The sequence below is a fragment of the Lichenostomus cassidix genome, chromosome 19, assembly GCF_008360975.1.
Source record: "Lichenostomus cassidix isolate B80296 chromosome 19, HeHo_3.0, whole genome shotgun sequence".
In the NCBI taxonomy this organism is placed as follows: domain Eukaryota; kingdom Metazoa; phylum Chordata; class Aves; order Passeriformes; family Meliphagidae; genus Lichenostomus; species Lichenostomus cassidix.
In genome coordinates this window covers 4,802,959-4,823,053 of record NC_139499.1, presented here as the reverse complement: position 1 = coordinate 4,823,053, position 20,095 = coordinate 4,802,959, and the positions used below count along the sequence as shown (strand labels likewise).

The 20,095-nt window shown below is 48.1% G+C and overlaps 1 protein-coding gene across 6 annotated transcripts; it reads right to left on the bottom strand.

The window, feature by feature from the left end:
- Window positions 1–4,921: 4,921 nt before the first annotated feature.
- On the bottom strand, window positions 4,922–20,083 carry ORAI2 (ORAI calcium release-activated calcium modulator 2). Of its 6 annotated transcripts, XM_085078081.1 has the most exons (5): window positions 17,383–17,549; window positions 15,753–15,924; window positions 15,546–15,591; window positions 12,809–13,049; window positions 4,922–7,449 (listed from the first exon to the last, which is right to left on the bottom strand). In XM_085078081.1, the coding sequence occupies exons 4-5, from the start codon at window positions 13,034–13,036 to the stop codon at window positions 6,904–6,906; spliced, it is 774 nt and encodes a 257-aa protein (XP_084934207.1). In that variant the 5' UTR covers window positions 13,037–13,049; window positions 15,546–15,591; window positions 15,753–15,924; window positions 17,383–17,549; the 3' UTR covers window positions 4,922–6,903. The 6 variants fall into 6 exon arrangements, with proteins under 6 accessions (XP_084934207.1, XP_084934205.1, XP_084934204.1 ...); XM_085078079.1 differs by lacking the exons at window positions 15,753–15,924; window positions 17,383–17,549 and adding an exon at window positions 18,026–20,083; XM_085078078.1 differs by lacking the exon at window positions 15,753–15,924.
- Between the last annotated feature and the right edge of the window lie 12 nt (window positions 20,084–20,095).

Genomic DNA, 20,095 nt, shown 5'->3' with positions numbered 1-20,095 from the left:
TGGGTCCTTTAGGAATCAGCTCTCAGGGGAGGAAGGTAAGCAAAAATCTCTCCACAGACAGTACAACACACTGAGAACTAATGAATTATCCTTTGCTGAAGATTCATGCTGTAACAATGAGGATTAATCACAAATTCCATGTGTGGCCTGTATCTTCTGGGACCAAAGAGCAGCATTTGCAGAGGGCCAGTGCTGACTCCTCAGGCTTGGACAGAGATCAGACCAAAGGCCTGCACAGACTGTTATTTTCTGATCATTTGTCATCTCTGAACCCCGCTGTCAGCTCTCACTAGCAAGAGTCTGATTTTGGGAATTAGCTGGGCAACAGACTGCAGCCCTGGCAGCTATCATTTATTTTCCTGGCACCTCCAGCAGTCAGGTTTGAATCATGCCTCGTACCTAAGATTCAAGGAGTCATTTGCAGCAGAAGCTGATCTGAGGCCATCTGTCTGCTCTGAACAAACTTCTGTGCTCTTGAAAATGAAGTTGTGCTGTGGAAGAAGAGTGATCCTTTAATAAACACGGTTGTGCCATGAAAACCATTCAGCACAGTCACACCTGCAGCAGGAAAACACCACCTTGCCACCACCAGGCAGTGCTGCCTGGCTTTAGTTGGTCAGGAAAGGGGACAGACACATTTGCACACAGGATCTCAACGTCCCTGCACTGCTGTGCTCTGCCCTAGAAGTACTTCCTTGGCACAGTGCAAAGGATTTGCTGCACAGTAAAACACTCCTGCCACAGGCACTGCCCTCTGTTTGGGCACTGCAGGGGAGGGAGCTCTTCACCCAGAACAGTCACCAGAAATCAGATGGGTCAGCCAGGGCATTTTTTATCAGTTTAAGCCAAAAAATACAACCAGAGCCCTTTGTGGGCTGGTTGAGTTTAGTGTTAAGTCCGACAAGCAGGGCTCCCATGGGCAGTCCCAAACTCCAAACCTTCATCCAGGTGGGTTGGCAAGTGTCATCATGGAGCTCCAGCAGCACTTTTGGAAGTCACAGCATTTCCTCTCTGATGGAACCTCTTCACTGCAAACACAGACACACAACAGGCTCACAGTGAGAGATCACAGTGATAGCTCTGTCCCAGAAAATTCCTCATAGGCTGCAACTGGAAGAGGGTAGATCTAGATAAGTTATTAGGAAGAAATTCTTCCCTGTGAGTGGGGCGAGGCCCTGGCCCAGGTTGCCCAGAGAAGCTGTGGCTGCTCCATCCCTGGAAGTGTTCAAGGCCAGGTTGGAGCAACCTGGTCTAGTGGAAGATGTCCCTGACCATGGCAGGGGGTGGAACTGGATGATCATTACAGTCCCTTCCAACCAACCCATTCTGTGATGGTCCAGCTCACTCCCCAAAGCACAGAGTGCTCTCAGAGCAGCAGTTCCTCACCTTTTCCCCACAGCCTGGTGTCCACAGGGCTTGGCAGTCGGATGTCCCCAGGAGCTGCTGTTGGAGCAGAGGGGCTTTGTCCAAGCAGGAGGAGGAGGCTGTGAGCCTGGCACAGACAAACCAGGAGGAAACTCAGGGCAGGCTGTCAGAGAGAGCAAACACTGCACCTGCATCCTCCTCACCCTTCAGTTCCAAGCCTCTCCATCGATCTGCTCTCTTCTCACCACACTGCAGCAGTCAAGTATTGCCATTAATGTTTGGCCCTAATTTCCAACACTCCCTTTTACATTTATATTGTGCTCTCAGGCTGCTAAAACACTTTCTGTGTGCATCCCTGCTGCTCCATTCTCTCCACAATGAAAGCAGATGATGGATTCTGATGAATCAGATTGCCACAATAACTTATACAGTGTTAGTTCATTTTGTGCTCTGCATTTGTTGGCTGAATTTTTCTGCCTTGATTTAGCTATGCAGGAAGCTGCTGTTCTTGCCTGAAGATTCCAGCTCTTCCTAGCTGATATCTTAAATGTGAAAAAAATGCAAATAATTAAATACTGAGTCAAAAACTAAGGGCTTTTTCTTGGTGTTTTTGAAGTCCAAAACTTAATCTAGTCACTACACAGGCATTGCTGTGCCAGTCTTTTGGCATTTTTCACCTGTTAAAAAGCCTTTTGGGCATCATCCTTAGATCAAAATGCAACTGCACATCCATCCATTCAATATTACTCCTTAAAACTTGACGTACATTCTCTGCTAAAAAGCCAAAAAAAAGTGAAAGAAAATCCTGGTTTGCAGTGTTGCAAAACATTAACAATTTAACTGTCAAAATACCATAGAAATCTGAGAAAAATATAAAGATGTTCTAATCTCGATTAATGAGCTCTTAAAAGTAATTTTGTCCACTAAGCTGGTATTATTAAGACAAACTTTAATGGTCTTCCTGTGATAGGAGTTTCTGTCACAGCTGTTTGTCTCCTTAATTATCTCCTTAACCTCCTTGTAAAACACATGCCAAGAGCAGACCCTCATTAAAAGGAAGTGCATCTAATTGTTATCTCCTTGTGCATTGCAAAAGGAGAACGATAACATCTGACCAAATGTTTTTTCAAACAGGCAGAACCCAAGTTAACCCATAGAGGATGCTGGAGGACTTGAGCTGCCTTTAAAAAATCAGTCTGAAATCACCAAGAAGCATAAAGCTGAGCAAGTTTATCCAGTTTCTCTCACATAGCTGGACAACAACTGAGATACATTCGTTGTTCTACATTAAATATTGTTCATGCAGAGGTAAAACAAGAATAGGCAAAGCTAAAATACAGATTATTTTTTTTCTCTTAGTATTCATGGCTGTCACACTTGTGGGCAGAAAGCAAGCTCCCAGTTGGACACACAGGGATTCAGGGAAATATTCTCCAAATCCAGCCAGTCAATTGTAATTACTGAATGCTTTGAGATGGGTGAAGAGGAGAGAGCCTGTGAGTTAATCAGAAAACAACCCCGCTGGCCCAGCTGAATTTGAGATTGCAGCTTGGTGGGGGTGTTGAGGAAGCTGTCTGAGAAGTTGGTGCAATGAGATTGAAAAGATAAGGAATCTACAGCAGCAGGGAAACTCCAAGGCCTTTTGTTTGTTTGAAGGCAGGAAGAGAAAGCAGGTAACCTCGAGGCAAACTGGGATTGCCCATCCCCACATCCAGAGCCAGGGAACGGAAGGATGTGGAAGGATGGGAAGGATGTGGAAGGATGCACAGCTTTCTCTGCAGCTGCACCCACCCCAGTGCTCTCCATAAACACGTCCACATTTCTGAGCACTTACAGCAGCGCTCGCTCCACACGGGACTCTCACACAGTATCGCTTTCATCCGTCACATGGCCAAATCCAACATTACTCCATCTCTCCCGCTCGTAAAGTCTCCCCGAGAGCCTCCTGTGCACTGAAACAGCGAGCCATGCCTGGCCCGGGGCGATGTTAAAAATAGGGAGAGCACGGAGTGAGAGCTGCCACTAAACACGGCAAAGGGAGAACCCGATCCTGCTCCCCCCAGCTCGGTCGTGCCCCTTCTTTACTCCTGCTAAGAGGAAAAGGGAGAGAGGAATTGCCTCCTAAATCGGTGCCCAAGAATGATACAAAGAAGTGTTGTCCCCCTGTCCTTGAGAGCTCCCTCCCTGCTTTAGGGTGGGCAGGCAGGTGGTGCAGTGCTGGAGCCTTCAAAGGCATCTTTCTGCTGGACAAAAACTGTCCCAAAAAAAATCTGGAGGAAGACTCAGGACTCTGAAGCAAGACCTGTGCTAAGCTCCAGTGCAAAAACTGGAGCAATAGCCCAAAGAAGGCAGTAATTGGTCCAGAGAACCACAGCCCAAGTGGGCTGAGAATTAGGGCAGCAGTCACCCCAGACTGCAGCAGCCCAGGGCTCAAGGCTGGCACAGAAAGCCAACAAATGCCAGAGGAGATCCTCAACACACAGCCCCAGCTGAGGGTGGAACCCTTGGGAGAAACATCTCCATGCAGGCATTGCAGGATGGAAGCCACACAAAACCTGGGACACTCCAGGAATGACAAACAACCCAGGAATGACAGAGAGGTGACAGCACAGGACAGACGTGGCCAGGAATGGACAGACAAACCCAGACGTGACACAGAGAGCTGCCAGCCCTGCTGGAATAGCAGTGACAGTGTGGAAAGGCTGGCTTGACTGATGGGAATCCTGCTGACAGCAGGAGCTGAACAACTACAACATCCCTACTCCTTGTTTTATGGATGAACTCCTATGGCTGGTGCCACAGGTAACCTTTCTCAACACAAGTCTAGACCCAACAGTGGTGAAAATGTAAACAGGTTGGAGGAAGAGAGGCAGGAGCAAGAAAAGCAAAGGCTGTTGTTGGAAAAGGAGAGGAGTTACAGCATGAAGGTGATAGGTAACCTTGAGAGATCCTAGAATCAGAAAGCAAATACTCCCATGGGCTTCTCATGGAAGGGAGAACTCAGCGCCCAGAGAGACAAAACAAACAGAGCTGTAAGCAAAGATAGGAAAGCATGTAATTATTCTGTTTTGAGTGCATTTGCCTTTGGGACATTATCCCAAACTGTACCTCAGACTCCCCTCTGGAGTAAGGTGATCCCACTCCACTCACAGATGCACTGTCTTGAGACTGATCTTGAATCCAATCCCACCAAAGCCTCAATGAGTTAGTCTACAAAATCAGAGCACAGTTTCTGCTTCATTTCTCCATTTGCTGAAGTTTATTACATTTGCAAAAAAATTAAATGAATGATTTGGCTCTTTCCAAACAGTGCTTTTGCAGCACTGTATGCACAGGGGGGAAATAGAAAAAAAAAATTGCAAAAAGGGTGCAATACTTTCCTCGACAGCCTTCTAAACCCCTCAGCACACAAGGTCCTACTATTACTGGTGTTAAAGGAGACTGCAAAGTACAGATGAGAGATTCATCCCATCTGGTCTGGCTCTGGCCTCACAACAGAAATTCTGTTGGTGGAGGAGCCGACACGTGTAGCACTTGGCAGAAAACTCAACTCTGATTCTGTTGTGTAAACCTTTTAATTTTTATTATGGTAAAAAGAGGAGGGAGAGGTGGCAGAGTTCTGGGGAGTTCGTATGAATTTCACGACCACCCCATTTCCTGGAGGACACTCCTGGTTTTTTTTTGCATATGCACATGAGTACAGATTAGTCATTTAGCACACAAAGCCTATTTTCTTTGCTGCACATCAGCCAATATGGTACATGCCAACTGCAGCAAGAACAACAGATGAAAGCCACAGACACAGTGCTAAGCAACTTGTTCAGCAACGCTCGCATTCGCATGTAAACAAGAGAGATGAGAGTTGGTTTCCCAAGGCTCTCGCCAGAGAGGAATATTGGGATAGTCTCACCCTGCTGCCCTGGGGTTTGTGTGTACACTCCCTTCTGGGAAGCTGACATGTAATATAGACCCATCAGAGTTCTCAAATCCCAGTGGAATAAGGGACCAGGGTTAAACAGAACATCATAAACATCCTTAATGATTTCAGAAACCTACAAGGCCTCAGAGACTCTGCAACTGCAGTTTTTGAGTGCAGAGGAGGAAACCAGCACAGGATCAGGGCCAACAAAATGTGCTTATGCTTCTTGCAGCCCTGTGTGGCAGAAAGCCTAACTTTCCCTTAAAAGAGCTGATGATTGCAAAACACTCTTTTCTCTCCACAAAGTTACCAAAAATCATAAAATTGGGGTTTTTTTTTACAGAAGTTTTCACCCACGAGGATGCTATGGAATTTACAAGCTTCCCTTGCTAAGCAACACAGACATGCAAGTGTCATTGTCTCAGCTGCTGAAAAAAGAAATGAGCTCAAAGGAAAGGGATAGCTCTTTAATGGCACACAGCATTCCTGCCGGATTCAGCTCCATCAGGATTGCCAGGACAGCTCCAAGTTCCAGCAGAGGAGTTGTCTGCTTTGGTGGAGGGAGGAGGAAGCATTCATTTCTGACAGAAAAATGCTACAGCCAATTAAAAAAAGAAAAAAAAAACCAAAAACAAACCAACCCAAAAACCCAAATGATGAAATAACACAGGACTGGGCTTGTTCTCTCCAGTAAACCAGGCAAAAGGCATGGCAGCAATGCACACATGAAGAAGACACAGTGGTAGATTTCTACAATACTTGCTGTCACTCCTTTACCTCCTTGAAACTTGCTTTGTTAGTCCTTCAAAGTCTCGTCTCATTAAATTCCCTGTCATTGTTCTGTTTTAAGAACGTCCTTGTTAAAACTAAAACACCTGTAAGCCTTCCCTGGGCACTCTTGCCTCTTATTGGGAAAAAACACATGATCTTGGCACTTACTCAATCTAAAGTGACAGATGCTGCAGAAGAAAGTACGAGAGAACTTCCCAGCCTCCTGCAATGCAAAATTCTACCTCCCAAGCTGTAAAAATACAGTAAAGAATAGCAAGAAAAGAACATAAAAGCTAAGGCTGTTTTCTTTCTGGTTATGTATTTATGGAATACTTGCTTTGGAACAACGGTGGTCAACACTCTCAGTTTCTGTTGTGCTTTCCTGGATGTCCTTGAGCCAAGTGCAGGTACCCACATTAACCAGCTCTGCTCTAGAATTGAGCTGCCAGTTAATTGTGGCTGCACTGACAGCCAGGGAGTTCTGACATGTAAGACAGGTCCTACACACACACACACTGGCTTTTGGGACAGCTGATGCAGTTTCGCTTTTGGCAACAGAATATTGCATTTGTAAAAAATACAGATTTTTGGCTGCCAACGTTAAGGTAGATAAAGTTTTGACCTTGAACACCATGGCAGCGTCAACTTAAGTACCAAGTGTGTGGGACCAGAATCAGGGCAGAGCCCCCAACACGTGGAACAGCACGAGAACCCACAGCTAGAAATGGCAGGCAAGTAGCATTTACAGATTTAAGCCTCAAGACAATCCATCCATCCCTGGTGCATCTCACCAAGCAGCAGACCAGGTATTTTGCTCTCAGCCCTGGCTGAGCTGAGTGCAGGCTCTGTCACACCACCTGCATGCCTCTGTCGTGCCCATCTAGCTGCACTTTCAGTTTGTGGAGCTCCTCGATCTCCCGGTTGTGCCGCTCCGTTTTGTGCCGCACCAAGGAGCGGTAGAAGTGAATGGTGAAGACGACAAAAATCAGACCCACGGGGACCATGATGATGGTGGACACCAGTGCTGACTGCCACCCCGCGTGGCTGCTGGGCTTCTCCACGTTGGTGGTCTCGTTTTTCAGGATGGAGCCCACTGGCAGGAATTTTATCCAGCACAGGAGCACGACTTCCGCAAGGAAAAGGAGGATTCCCAGGACAGTGGAGAAGCCCCAGGCCAGCTCGATGTAGGGGTGCATGCGCTCATGCGGGGACTCGCTGATGGAGTTCAGGTTGTGGATGTTGCTCACAGCTTCCACGTTGGGCAGGATGCAGGTGCTGATGAGGAGGGCGAAGAGGTGAACAGCCACGAGCACCGTGGTGCAGGCGCTGAAGGCGATCAGCAGCATCTGGGGGTACTTGTACTGCACCTCCAGCTGCACCTCCACCATGGCGACCTGCAGGAAGGAACAGAGAGCTTGTCAACACCTGCTGGCTTTCCTCTTTGCAAGGCTTTCATCCAGGAAAACATCTTGATTCAGGAAGAACACCCAAGGTCAAGTATACACTACAGAGCTTTTTGGAATGGCAGCCCAGACAGGTCACTGCTGTCACCCATGAGGACGCATGCGCCGCCTGTGCTGTGGCCTTTCTGAGGCTGTGGTTTCCTCAAAGAACACATTCATGAGCCACAGGAAGTGCCCCAAACCCAGCACACAACAGGAGGAGCCCATCAGATGCTATGTGGGGCTGGGAGGCAGCTTAGAGCCTGTTATAAGTCACCATCACAACCTCTCCTGCCACTCCTTCCTTGCAGCTGCAGTGCAGGAAGTTTCAACTTCAGGCGTGTGAAGAAAAGCAAAACCAAGCAGCTCCTCTGGCCAGTGGCCAGCCAGGTTTTACTACCCACCATGGGAAGCACGCAAGCTACTTTACAGTTTAAGTAGCCCATAGTTAAAATAGCTGCCTTCTATTCTCAGAACCGTTTACGTTTGTTTTTATTACAAATATTCTCAGATAAATAACTTTAAAGTTATTTATATCCTCAAATTTCTCCCTTGAGAGGTAATAACTTAGTGATACACTCAGCAGAAGTGGACAGCTACCGGCTTATGGGTGTGCTCAGCAACTCAGGAGTCTGCTTCCCCAAACAAGAGCTATCATACACCAGGTCTCTAAAGCTATTTTTACTTTAATCAAATAAAGCTTAAGAAGCAGACTATGTGCAAAAGAGCAGGAGGCTCTTTTGAGATCAGAACTGCAGCCCCAGTACACTCCTCTTAACTGGTTTAGCATAAGAATTTGTACAATTACTTAAGCTACCTGAGAAGGAAACCATGTGGTGGCATCCCTGAAAGGATTGCACAAACTTTCTGCTAAGAGAAGCCACAAAAGCAGTGGACAAGAATGTCAAACATCCCTTTGTAGCAGCTGCACTTCATGATTTGGAGAGACATTAACTCTCTTGGCAGCAAGGAAAACCTCTGGTGATCTCAGCTGACCTGCTGCTCCAGCCCAGAACAGCTTGCTGGAAAGAAGGCCCTCTCAAGAACATCATGAGAATGCAAAGTTTCAATTCTGCAGCTCAGTTCTGGGACACAGAAGGATTTTACAGAACTGACTCACGATTACGTTATGCAGCCTTCATGTGAGACTCCCCTGAGCAGCCATTTCAGGCTCTATATAATCACCTGCCCCACTCGCTCTGGCATTACTTGTTAATACTATTATTTAGGCACTGGAAGATTAGAGGTGTGCTCACGTTGTCCCTGTTGGAAACCCTGAAAAGGATTAAAGGGGATGGAAATCAGTTGGCATGACTGCTGCCTTACCTGCCTTTACTGTGAAACCCATCAGACCACAGTCAAGTCTGAACACATTGAGCAGCAAACTAGATACAACATGTGTGGCAAATGGTCAGTCTCTACAAGTCTGGATTTTATAGCTACATCAACTATTTAGGATATTAGAGAAACCAAAATTATTGTGACAGGTCTTGGGCATTCCCAGACTTCTGTTCTGATTATGAACACGTAGGGGTTTTACCTTTGTTTGTTTGTTTTTCCAGGCTCCTGGCTGCAGTTTACAGTAGTTCTTGTTGTATAGCAGAGAAAATAACAACACAGGGTTGGTTTCACTACCCATTGCAAGGTCAATTTAATTAGAACACATTTCACGTTGCCTTGTGTATGCTCCCTTTGCAGTTCCCCTTGTATTGATTGGAGAGGGAGGAGATCAGACTTATTCTCTGCTTCGCTGTACAATGAATTTGTACAGCACTGTGGTTGCCAGTCACGCCCCATCAGCCAGGAAAACCTGCAGGTACATTGTTCATTATGGGGTGCTGTAATACCCAGAGACACAGCTGAATGGGAATTGTACCTGCATGTCCAATTTATAGCTTTATATTAAAGCTGAAAGGATGGCTGATGTCAACATATCAATTTCTGCTTGTTATCCTTCACATGAGCAGCACTTTTCAGCTAATTGGATGTTTCCTCCCAGACTAACCTATTCCCCAGGGCGAGCTTCAGCTGTGCAATGTGATGAATTTTTAACACTGACTGATGGCTCAGTAAGAGGTATTTCAGGGAAAAACATCAACAATCCAGATAGGGCAGCAAGGCAGAAAAACAGTTCATTTAACCTAAACAAGTACTGAAAAGGTGAGTGAGCTCTTATTGCTTCACCCAGCACAGGCTGTCATGTCATTCCCTGACCGGGATAAGAGAAAGAGGACAAGCTGACATAACCCATTTAAAAATCATTAAATATGCTGCCTAGCCTGTAAAACTATTAATATGTCATGTTTGATACAATTATACTCTTCCATGTAACAGTCCCCTTTATTTTAACCTCTTCCCAGAAGGAACTTTGCAAGGCTGAGCTCTCTGCCAAACCATGGAATATTTCAGTGCAGGCTTAATTTTAAGCTTGAGAATCACTCAGCTGAACTCTGGAATTATAGGACCAAGTGCTCAGAACATTTTAGAATTAAACTGCAATTAAATTACATGCAATGATGGTGGGTTTTAGACCAGTATAGCTCAGACTGTCCACAACAAAGATGTTATTCATCTTGAGAAATTTAGACCAGGACAGATAATATCAGGCAAAAGGATGACAAATGGCTTAACATAAACCATGACACATTCACACAGATGGTTTGGCAGACTGTAAAAACAATCACTCCAGTAGATCTGTCAGGGTTTTTGTTTTGGCTATTTTAATCAAATACATATTCTGTAGCAATTGGACATGTATTGAGAAGACGGATTAGCAATAATAGCTCTTATTTCCATCAGGAAAATTATTAAGGAGGTTTCTTAAGCTCCCTCTAAATTACCTTTCTTTGTAGCCTCCTCAGGGCAGATGCAGCTGCCCTACAGCCCACCTCCAAGCAGACCTGGCACTGGAATGACCCACATCCTCCTGACTTGCCCAATGCTCTGCCAGAAATACCAGAGATGGTAACGAGGAAGGTTTGCATTTTTCTGCAGCCTGTCCAGAAGGAGCTGGATCAGAGCCATCGCCTGTTGATTAAATATCCATCAGCTTGCAATAATTTCAGCCAATATGGAACTAGCTTGCATCAAACACACCGACAGGGAAGTAAATAAAGCAACAGCCAAGCCCTGGATGACATTTGTTTGCATAGTTAAATGCACTCAAGGCTTTGGGGAAACTATTTAATAGAATCACGGAATCGTTCAGACTGGAAAACACCTTCAAGATCACAGAATCCAACCAGTACTCCAGCACTGCCAAGTCTACCACTAAAACCATGTCCCTAAATGCCACGTCTACACATATTTATCTCTAAATAACTTCTCTTCTTTCATCAATAGCCAAAAAGGTGCTCTTATTAGAGAGTAAACATCCGTGTACTAAATACCTGCATGCCAGACTACCAGAGGAGAAATAATCTAGTGGGAACAAATATCTCAGCTTTCCAATCAGCTGGGCAAAGAGCTTGCTAATAAAGAGAATTTCTTATTGTAAGAGTTTTTATTTTTTTAGTTACTGATTTCAGGTCTATTTGTTATGTTAGGCTGGTGACCATAATTAGCACTACTTATTCCTGTGTATATTCAACTGCACTTTAAACAGTTCAAAGAGAATGTAAAACCAACGGTTAATTTTGTGTTTGCCAAGGTCTTTCAGCAACTTTCTGCTGTGTGAGTTGAGAAAGCATGCTTTGTTTTCAGAGATGTGGTTCAGCCCTGCAGTGTGGGTGGGCTGCAAGCCCCAGGGTCCCAGTGCTGCCAGTGGTGCCAGTGACAGCACACCCCAGCAGGGACACCCCAGCTGGTAGATCAGCCCCCAGCAATGCAAAATGGTAATTTAACAATCATGTTAAAGAGAACAGCCACAACAGAACTCCAGTTACCAGAGGCACACAGGACAAGCATGTGAGAAGCTTTTTAGAGTAAGAAAACTCCTGACTGAGAGCAATCTACAGGAGAGCACTCAGCTTCCTCAAAAGGAGGAGGGGCCTTCTGCCCCTGCAGCACACAGGTTTGGTTACAAACCAACAGACGCTTTGTGAAAAGCTTTTAAGAGCATCTTTTGCACACAGGCAGTGTGCGAAAGAGAGGAATAAGCACCCTGTCCCCACTCCAGCCTGCACCCACTGAAACCCTGCCTGCAGCTTCCCAGCTTCATTTTGGGTGACCAACTTCATCATCCCAGACTTGTAATGTTATGGATGATTCATGATCTGGGGGGCTGGGGGAGGAAAAAGCAGCGGAAGAAGCTAAAATAAAACAAGAAGGGCTATCTGGAAAGTTCCTGAGATCTGTCTTTCTCCCTCAGCTTCTGAGCTGCAGGATGAAACAACTTCACATGGTGTCCCACATCACCCAGGCATTGCCCTCTGCCCCTCTGCTGACAGACCTCGGGAACAACCAGACCTGCCCATTTCCTGAGCAGGAAACCTCCCCCAAACTGGTTTCAATTCTCACTCCCAGTAAGCAAAAGCAGAGGGGAGATGAAGGGGCTCACACTGACACAGCACAACGGTGTTTTAACACACAGCTCAGACAGGCCTGAGCACTGGGCTACTGACTGCCTCAGTCTTGTTTATTTGCTCACTCCTGACATGGTTCTGACCTATGCAAATCCCTTCTAAATAACACCCAAGTGCTGCAGAGCATAAAGCAAGCACCAGGGATCACTTCCAATCGGCTGCACCGACAAAAATATACCAGGTTTGGCTCCCTGCAGGCTGCAGAGCCCTCTGACACCAGGTCTGAGGCTCAGGGCCTCTTCTCACACCTCAGTGGTATAACACGATCTCCCTGATCATGCTATGCAAACTTCACTTCGGCAGACTGTGACCCAACCTCCACCTTATTTTAGACACCGTGACCTGAGAAAACACACAGGGAAATTAAAATAACATTTCAGGACCACAGCAACCGCAGGGGCCTGAAGGAGCTCCACGCCCAAGAGCAGACTCACATGAAGGCAGCCAGCCCCGGACAGCCTCAGGGACAAAGGAGAGCCCAGGGCCTTGATTGTTTAGGAATGCTGGCGGAGCACTTGGGATCACTTGCAGGTAGGGAATTAGTATTTTTAAAGGGCTGAGTTGGGAGTGTGTGGGTTGGCTGTGAGACAGCTCATGTATCCCTGCTGCCTTGAGAGAGCCAGCCTCAGACTTTGCAGCAGCAGCCAAACAGAAGCCCCCGGGCAGATGCCTCCTGTCTCTTCAGGAAACAACCCTCTACCTCTTCCCAGGAGGAAAACACTGATTAAGAGTTGATTTTAGAGAACCCAAAAACCTTCACAGCTCAAAAAGCAACAAAACACACATACCATTGCAAATCCAGAGAGCAGAGCAGAGGTTCTGCTGGAAGCTTTCAGTTTGGCTCGGCTCAGGTACAGTTTTCTCCAGGAAAGGGCTTGGACAGAGTGGTGGTTGGATGTGACCAATTCCAGGTAGCTACGCCTGACCCAGTCCCGATAATCCATGCCCTTTGTGCCAGGCTCAGAGCAGCAAGCAGGAGTGGAAGGATCCACCGGAACGTTTAATTCAGAACTCATGATGAGAGAAATGCTGAGGGAACAAAAGAGTCACGGTCAAGAGGGGGTGGTGGACAGGATGAGCATTAAGTACTGGAAAAGCTACAGTTGAACAAAGGTGCCCTTCATCAGTGGAAAATGATGGACCAAACAGCATCCCACTTGGAAGATGGAACTGAGAAAAGACCATTCATAATTGCTAAAAAATGACCATGAGAACTAGGAAAGATTTCACAGGTACACCCGGGAACTACTCCAGCAGGAATCCAGGAAAGCTGCACAGCACCTGGCTTTTCACTTCAGAGCAGGCACCTCAACTTTGCCCTTTAATTCCTTCTCACCAATAAAAACTTGTTTTACATAAATACAATTGACCCCCATCTTATCTTTGTTTTGAGCTGACAGATTATTTCCCAGTGCATCATGGGCTGGCTCCAAATGCATCCTCTTTGAGTACCAAATAACACCAGTTCAGGGAGTCACTTTTTGCTCCTTTGGAAACCAGTTGTCCTGGTTTACAATGTGGGGTGTAACCAAACTGTGGATTCTACTCCCACCTATGTTATTCCTGATGAACTGTTAATGGTGGGCAGTGCCCAGTGCACACCCGACCCCCCAGGCTGCAGGGCTGGTGTTAGATAAGGGAAGGAAGCAAACCCTGCAGGCTGGGCGGTGTTTCTTTGTCTTCATAAATTCACTCAGCTGTGGTAACTACACCCAGCCTAAGGGGGTCACCTCTGCCAACGGGCCATCATGGCTAAACGGCCTCAATGGGCCTGTAGAGACTCCTCAAAATATCCTATAACTCATAGGATCACATCATACCATCAAACTCCCTGCCCTGAGGGAGGTACTCATCACAGCTCAAGTTCTCTTCCAAACTTCCCCAACAATGACAGAGCTGATTGCTGTGCAGGGTTAACAAAGGAACTTCCCAAGCTTTTGCAGAGGAAACTTAAATCTCCTGAGCTGCTCACACTCCATTTATCAGCCACATCTGACCAAGAATCCTGTTCCCTTACTTCCACCGGTGTCTCTGAGCAGAGGGATAAGAATATTCCAAGGGGAAAAGTGAGCTGCTTCCAGGAAATTCCATCATCTTGAGATTCAAGAGATTACTCTGAGAGATGTATGAAAGCACCGAGACTATCCCAGGTGGTGGATGCCACGTGTAATGTCCAAACCACCTTCCTTATACCACCACATCCCCAGGCTGCTGCCAAATGGCTCTGGTGATCCCCAGACACAGAGCAAAGTCCATGGAACGTTTTGTGCAAAAAATTTCTCAACTCTGACAGACACCTGAAACTAACTCAGCCTTCCAAAGAATGGAAACCATAATTCTTTGTTTAATCCCCTCACTCACAACTCCACCTCTGAGCCCTGTGGTGGTGGCAGACAGAGACACCAGAGCTGCACCTTCTGGCCATAAAACACTCACCAGCGCCCAGGAGGAGGAGATGCTGCCCAGAATCACACCTGGTGTGACACTAATTAGTCCCAGCACCACCTCTCAAGGTCACAGGCACCTTCCAGCCCTGTCCTCGTCCCCCAGCTCTCCACGTACAGGGGCCACATGGGGATAGCTAATAAAGCCATGACTGCTGGGAGACTTGGAGAAGTGGCAAAGATCAAAAGGACATCAATTGCCCACAACTCTGAATGCTGTTACTAAAAGGGAAGGAAGCTGTTTCAGTCACAATAGCAAAGATTAGCGAATAAAGCACTGCAGGTCCAAGATTGTCCTGCCTGAACATGGGGGGCTTTTAAGTTTCAGCTCCCTCAGACATAACAAGGATGGCAGTACAAGATGATTCCTGGGCAGGTTTTGACAAGGCCAACATTAAAGCCCCTGGAACACTCCAGGAAGGTTCCCGACCTGCTCAGGAGTTTTCAAAATATTTAAAAGTAACAAAAAAAAAAAACCCAAAACAAAACAAACAAAAGAAACCCCAACGCCCCCCAAAGCAAACAAACAAAAAGGCATAACAGAACATTCACGCCATAATAAAAACAAGAAGAGAAAGAATAATAGGCACAAACCTTCCTGCTTGATCTGTATTTCCACAAAAGGCAAGAATCACCTATTTTACAGAATAAAAAAACCTCCTGGGAGGATTGGAAGAGGAAACAGTCTGTGAGCAGCAAAATTATGAAGCTATTTCCTGTGACAACATCCTGCAATGTATAGCATAGATTGAATTCACTTTGTCCCCAGCTGGGACAGTGATGGCCTCTACTCTGCCATTTATTTTCATAAAATACTTAGGAACTTTGTATGCAGAAAAACTTTGACCCCTGGGACAAATTCCATTAAAAAGACAAATGAATTCAGAGGTTACAGAGAGAGGGCAAGAGAACCAAATCACATCTGCTTCTTTCCTTAGAAAAATAAGCTAAAAATACCACAAGGCTGAATTTTCACTCTGGAGCAGCTCAAGAGATGTTCTCAAATAAGTAAACAACTTCAGAATAAAATCCATAAACACAAATGTAGCCCTAACAAGCAGTGCCAGGAAGTCAAACTCACCTTACTGGCTATGGACATGGAGGGACTGGGTGGAGGTCTCCAAGGGCTGAAACACAAGACCAAAGAAGCATTTTACATGTGCTGTAGGCTGGAGCAGTTTTACTCTGGATATACTTTTCAGCCAGTCACCTGCAACAGGGAAGGCTTATTCTGGAGATTTCAGGTCCCTGCCTTGCAAAATTTAAGGGTTAGGGCACTTGTTCTTACAGAAATAACTGTCCTACAGGGTTTGACTGCACGGGGCTGTTGAGTTCTGGATGGGGAATGAGGAATTCGCCAGAGAGCTTTTCCTCAGGCAGCTCTGGCAAAGTCCATCCCAGCTGTGTCTGCACTCACTTCCACAGCACCACCGACGCATCTGACCCCACTTCATCTCGCACTGGCAGGACAGAAAGCTCCCTGTGATTGCTCCCTCACGTTGATTTTGTTAACCTGCCCCGTGCTGTCCTTCGGAAAAGGGAAAGCCTTTGCCTCCCCACATGTGGGGATTTCTCCACAGCTGGGAACGAAGCCACCACCACCAGGGCCGAGCTGTGCGGCTCCCCCTCCCACCACTGCCGTGCTCAGTCGCCCACAGTGCGCTGTCTGCAGCACTGGCAGCTCCTCTGCCGGGTTTTGGGATGTCAGTCCCCTCCTCAGTCCCAGCTTTCTGCTCCACGTCCATAGACTGATCCATGGGTTCGTGCCAGTCCTTCCTTCCCTGTCTAACATTGTTCAAGCCTCTGCAGGCTATGGCTAAGCCAAATTCCAAGCCCTGCTACTCCACCCCTATGAGCTCAAGCCCTCTTTGCCATGGGAAAACCTTTCCTATGCTCTCTTCTGGCTTGGGACCCCCACAAACAGCACTCTTGGGGCGTCAAAGGAGTGACCTCACAGCTGTGACCACCCTTATGGCAGCAGGGGATCACCTCCCAGGCAGGATGTGACCCCCTGGTCCCACCACCAGAGCTGGGATCCTCCTCACACACCACCACCTGAGCAGTGAATTTCTCCTCCTCCTTCCCAGCCACCCTTCAGTACACCCTGGGCAGGGTGTGATCCCACACAGCGAGGATCTCCGCTCCAACAACACCCTCAGACAGGGGATCCCCCAAGCCAGGATGAGATCCCCTCCCAGCTAGGACCTTCCCCTCCAAAGTAACCTGGACTGAGGATCTCTCCTAAGCAGGATGCAACCTCCTACCACTGCATCCCGCTCCAGCTTCCCAAGGATCCTCCACAACTCCTCAGGCAGGATGGGATCCAACACCTCGATCCCCGCTTCCCAGAGCACGCTGGTCCAGGGGCTTCCCCGCACTGTATGCCGGCGGTATCACCTCTACAGCACTCCCAAGAAAGGATGGATCCCTGTCCGGAGACACCTCCCGGGAGCTGGCCTGCCTTCTGCATCCCACGGCACCTCCAAAGCACCGCCGCACAGGACGGGACCCCCTTCTCTGCCCACAGCGGACCCTTCCCTTTCACCCTCTCCAGCCCGGGCAGGGGATTGCCCCCAACTGGGCAGGATGAGGCGCGCATCCCACCACCGCCACCCCGGCCACGGGATTCCCCTCCTCGGGCAGGACGAGGCGCGTCCCCCCGCACTGCCCCGGGCTAGGGAATCCCTGCTCAGGCAGGATAGAACCAACTCCCCCCAGCATCTCGGGCAGGACGAGACCCCCTCCTCCCGCAGCCCCGCGGGCAGCAGAAGCTCCCACCTCTGCAGGACGAGCCCCCCACAGCCCAACCGCGCCTGAGGGGATGCCGCCCGCTGCCCCAGAGCGCGGGCCCCGCTGGGGATGAGCCCCCTGCGGGCGGGATGCGGCCCAGGGGGCGGCGGGGGCGGGCCGTGTCTCACCGCGCTGCTGTCCGGGGGCCGGCCCGGGAGCCCCGGGAGAGGGACGGGAGCGGGATGGGGCGCCGGAGCGGGAAAGAGCCGGAGCGGATCGGGAGCCGGAGCCGCCTCCGCCGCTGCCACGGCAACGCCGGGCACCGGCCACGTGACCCGCAGGAAACGGGGGGCAGCGCCGCCACGCCCCCGCACGTGACCACACGCTCATTGGCTCGCGGGTGGTATAGCCACGCCCACTCGGCGGCGGGGGCGGGGCCTGATCAGCGGACCCACCCGCCCCCGCCCGGCAGGACCCCCCGCCCCTCCCGGCCAACCGGGACCACGCTCGCCCCCGCACCCCCGGGGCAGCCCTTCGGGCCGTCTGGGGTCTCACGGAACGGGGGCTGAACTTAGGGTTACAGAGACAGGGCATCCCCCCGGCACGGAGCCGTTTCCGCAGCGCTCGGGGGTCCCGCTGTAAGCATGCATCTGTAGGGAAAAAAAATGAGGTCTGCGGATCCCTGCTGAAACCCACCCGCTGGTAAAAATGTTAGTGGGTCTGGACCTTGCGTTATCTCTAAATCTTGCCAAAGAGAAGGTATTGGTGCAATGGGATGCAAATGTGCTTTTATTACAATTATTAATTATACAGCAAAAAGTCGCCACTTACATAAGTCAAAAGGCAGCGCTGCTCTGCCTCCGCCGGGCTGAACCTCCTCCAGCTGAGCACAGGCTCCCTGCGAATCCCGACTGCTATCTCCCTGCACTCCTCCGCTATTGACTCAGCAGGAAATCCTGTATAAACCCATCAAAAGGATAGGGATAGCCTTATGGGAAAGAGAGGGAGTTCCTTCCCTGGAAACGAGATAAAGAAAATGCTGAAAGGCAGCACAATGGGTCAGCTTTATCACAGGGTAATCCCATCTTCCTGAATTCCATTCTGCCTGGGGGAGGGAACAAAGGAAAACAATTCTTAGAAACCTAATAAAGAGACATCCTGAGTGTGCTTTTCACCTCTTAGAGCAGGAATACCCCGCTCCGTTTCAGCACTAACACTGCTGTCTCTCGGGGTTCCACACTTGCGCAAACATGCATAGAAATGGAACAGAGCAAACTTTAGCCCTTGAGGGTTAATCTCCATCAGAGGAAGGACTCCTCTAGAAAAGAATCCAGAGCACGAATTTAGTGTAAGCAGGTCAAACTCCTTGGCAGTTTCAAGCCTCTAAGTTACTACTGCTTTGTTGGTGCCCTATTTGGAATAGGAAGCAGTTGTAGAGTTGTTCCTGATTTTACTACGCATGGGAGCACTTCCCTTTTTCTACTCCATGGATGGTATTTTCCCCGTTTTGAGGTCACATAGTATTTGCATGTTATTCTTAACGAAGAAACCTCCCTTGAAACCTCCCTTTGAAGTGCTTTGTATTCTCAACGAGTTCGTTCTGCCACGATAAACCACAACACGAAGTGTTTATAGGAATTCACAGCAACACCTACCAAATACAGCTCCTACTGCTACACTCAGCCACCCCGGCGAGACAGCATGAGGCAGATCCCACCTTCACCAACATGCCTTCTTTGCTGTTTATGGATTTCACCTACGAACTCAGCATTCCCAGAAAACAGAGCATGAATAATTCAGTGCGGGTAACAGCGGCGTCTTAGGGAGGCAGGATGAGGCCACACAACCTGAATTTGTTCAATCACCAAGACAAACTCGAGTTCACCTTCCTCATGGCTGAGGGAAGCGTGTCCTCACTCAGCTGCGTCTGCTCTACTTAATGCAGAACAGCACTTACTCAGCTCCAAGGCCTGACAAGCTCAGAGGCAGAACATCTCTATTAGTGAGACTCTCAGCTCTTCTCTGCACATAAAAAACTCTCACATTTTTATGGCTCATCCTACAGCACAGTATCCACAGGGTTTGCCTGCCATAAGAGGGATTCACGGGAAGCAATGCTCATAACTAATCTCTCCACAGCGAAAATGCCAGCTGCAGAACATCCATCCTGCAACTGGATGAAACTGCCACAACTTGCTGCATCTGCCCCTATGAAGATTAAGTAGAAAACAGTTCCATGCAGATCTCTAACCCAGGAGGCAGTGGGGATATGGACCTTGCAGGTCAGAAGTTATCCAGCTCTAAAGCCCTTGGATATGTACAGGGGAACTAAACACAAACATCACTTGCACTGGATCACAGCTGCTTCCCGGCCAGCATGGTAATACCACTGAGAAGCCATTACATAAAGCCAGCTCAGACAAAATGCAGGATTTCTGGCAGCACTATTCAACAAAGGCTAGATCTAAAAAGAGATTCTCCCTTTTTACTGTTTTTGCTTAAAATAATTTGGCATTAACCAAGGCTTGAGAAGAAGTAGCACCGCATTCCGGATGGAATGCTCTGGGATGAGCATGTCTGAAAGCCAGCAGGCACTTCTAATTAAAGATACACTGAAGAGACAAAAACCAGAGTTACAAGTGAAACCACCACTGCATATGCTTTTCATTTAAGCACCAATAAGTAAATATATAGAGAGATGTTGCGATTCCTACCGGGGAATCCAAAGTGCAAAGCAGAGAGCTCAAGCAGAGAGAAAGGCAGGTGTCATTGCAGGAAGCTGAGCACAAGCAAAATGATTCCATTCCAAGCCTTTCTGCCACAGGATTCAGAGGCTTTACACAGTCTTTGGGAAAAGGTGTTGTTCCAATTCAAAAGCAAAAAGTGACATGCAGCTAACAC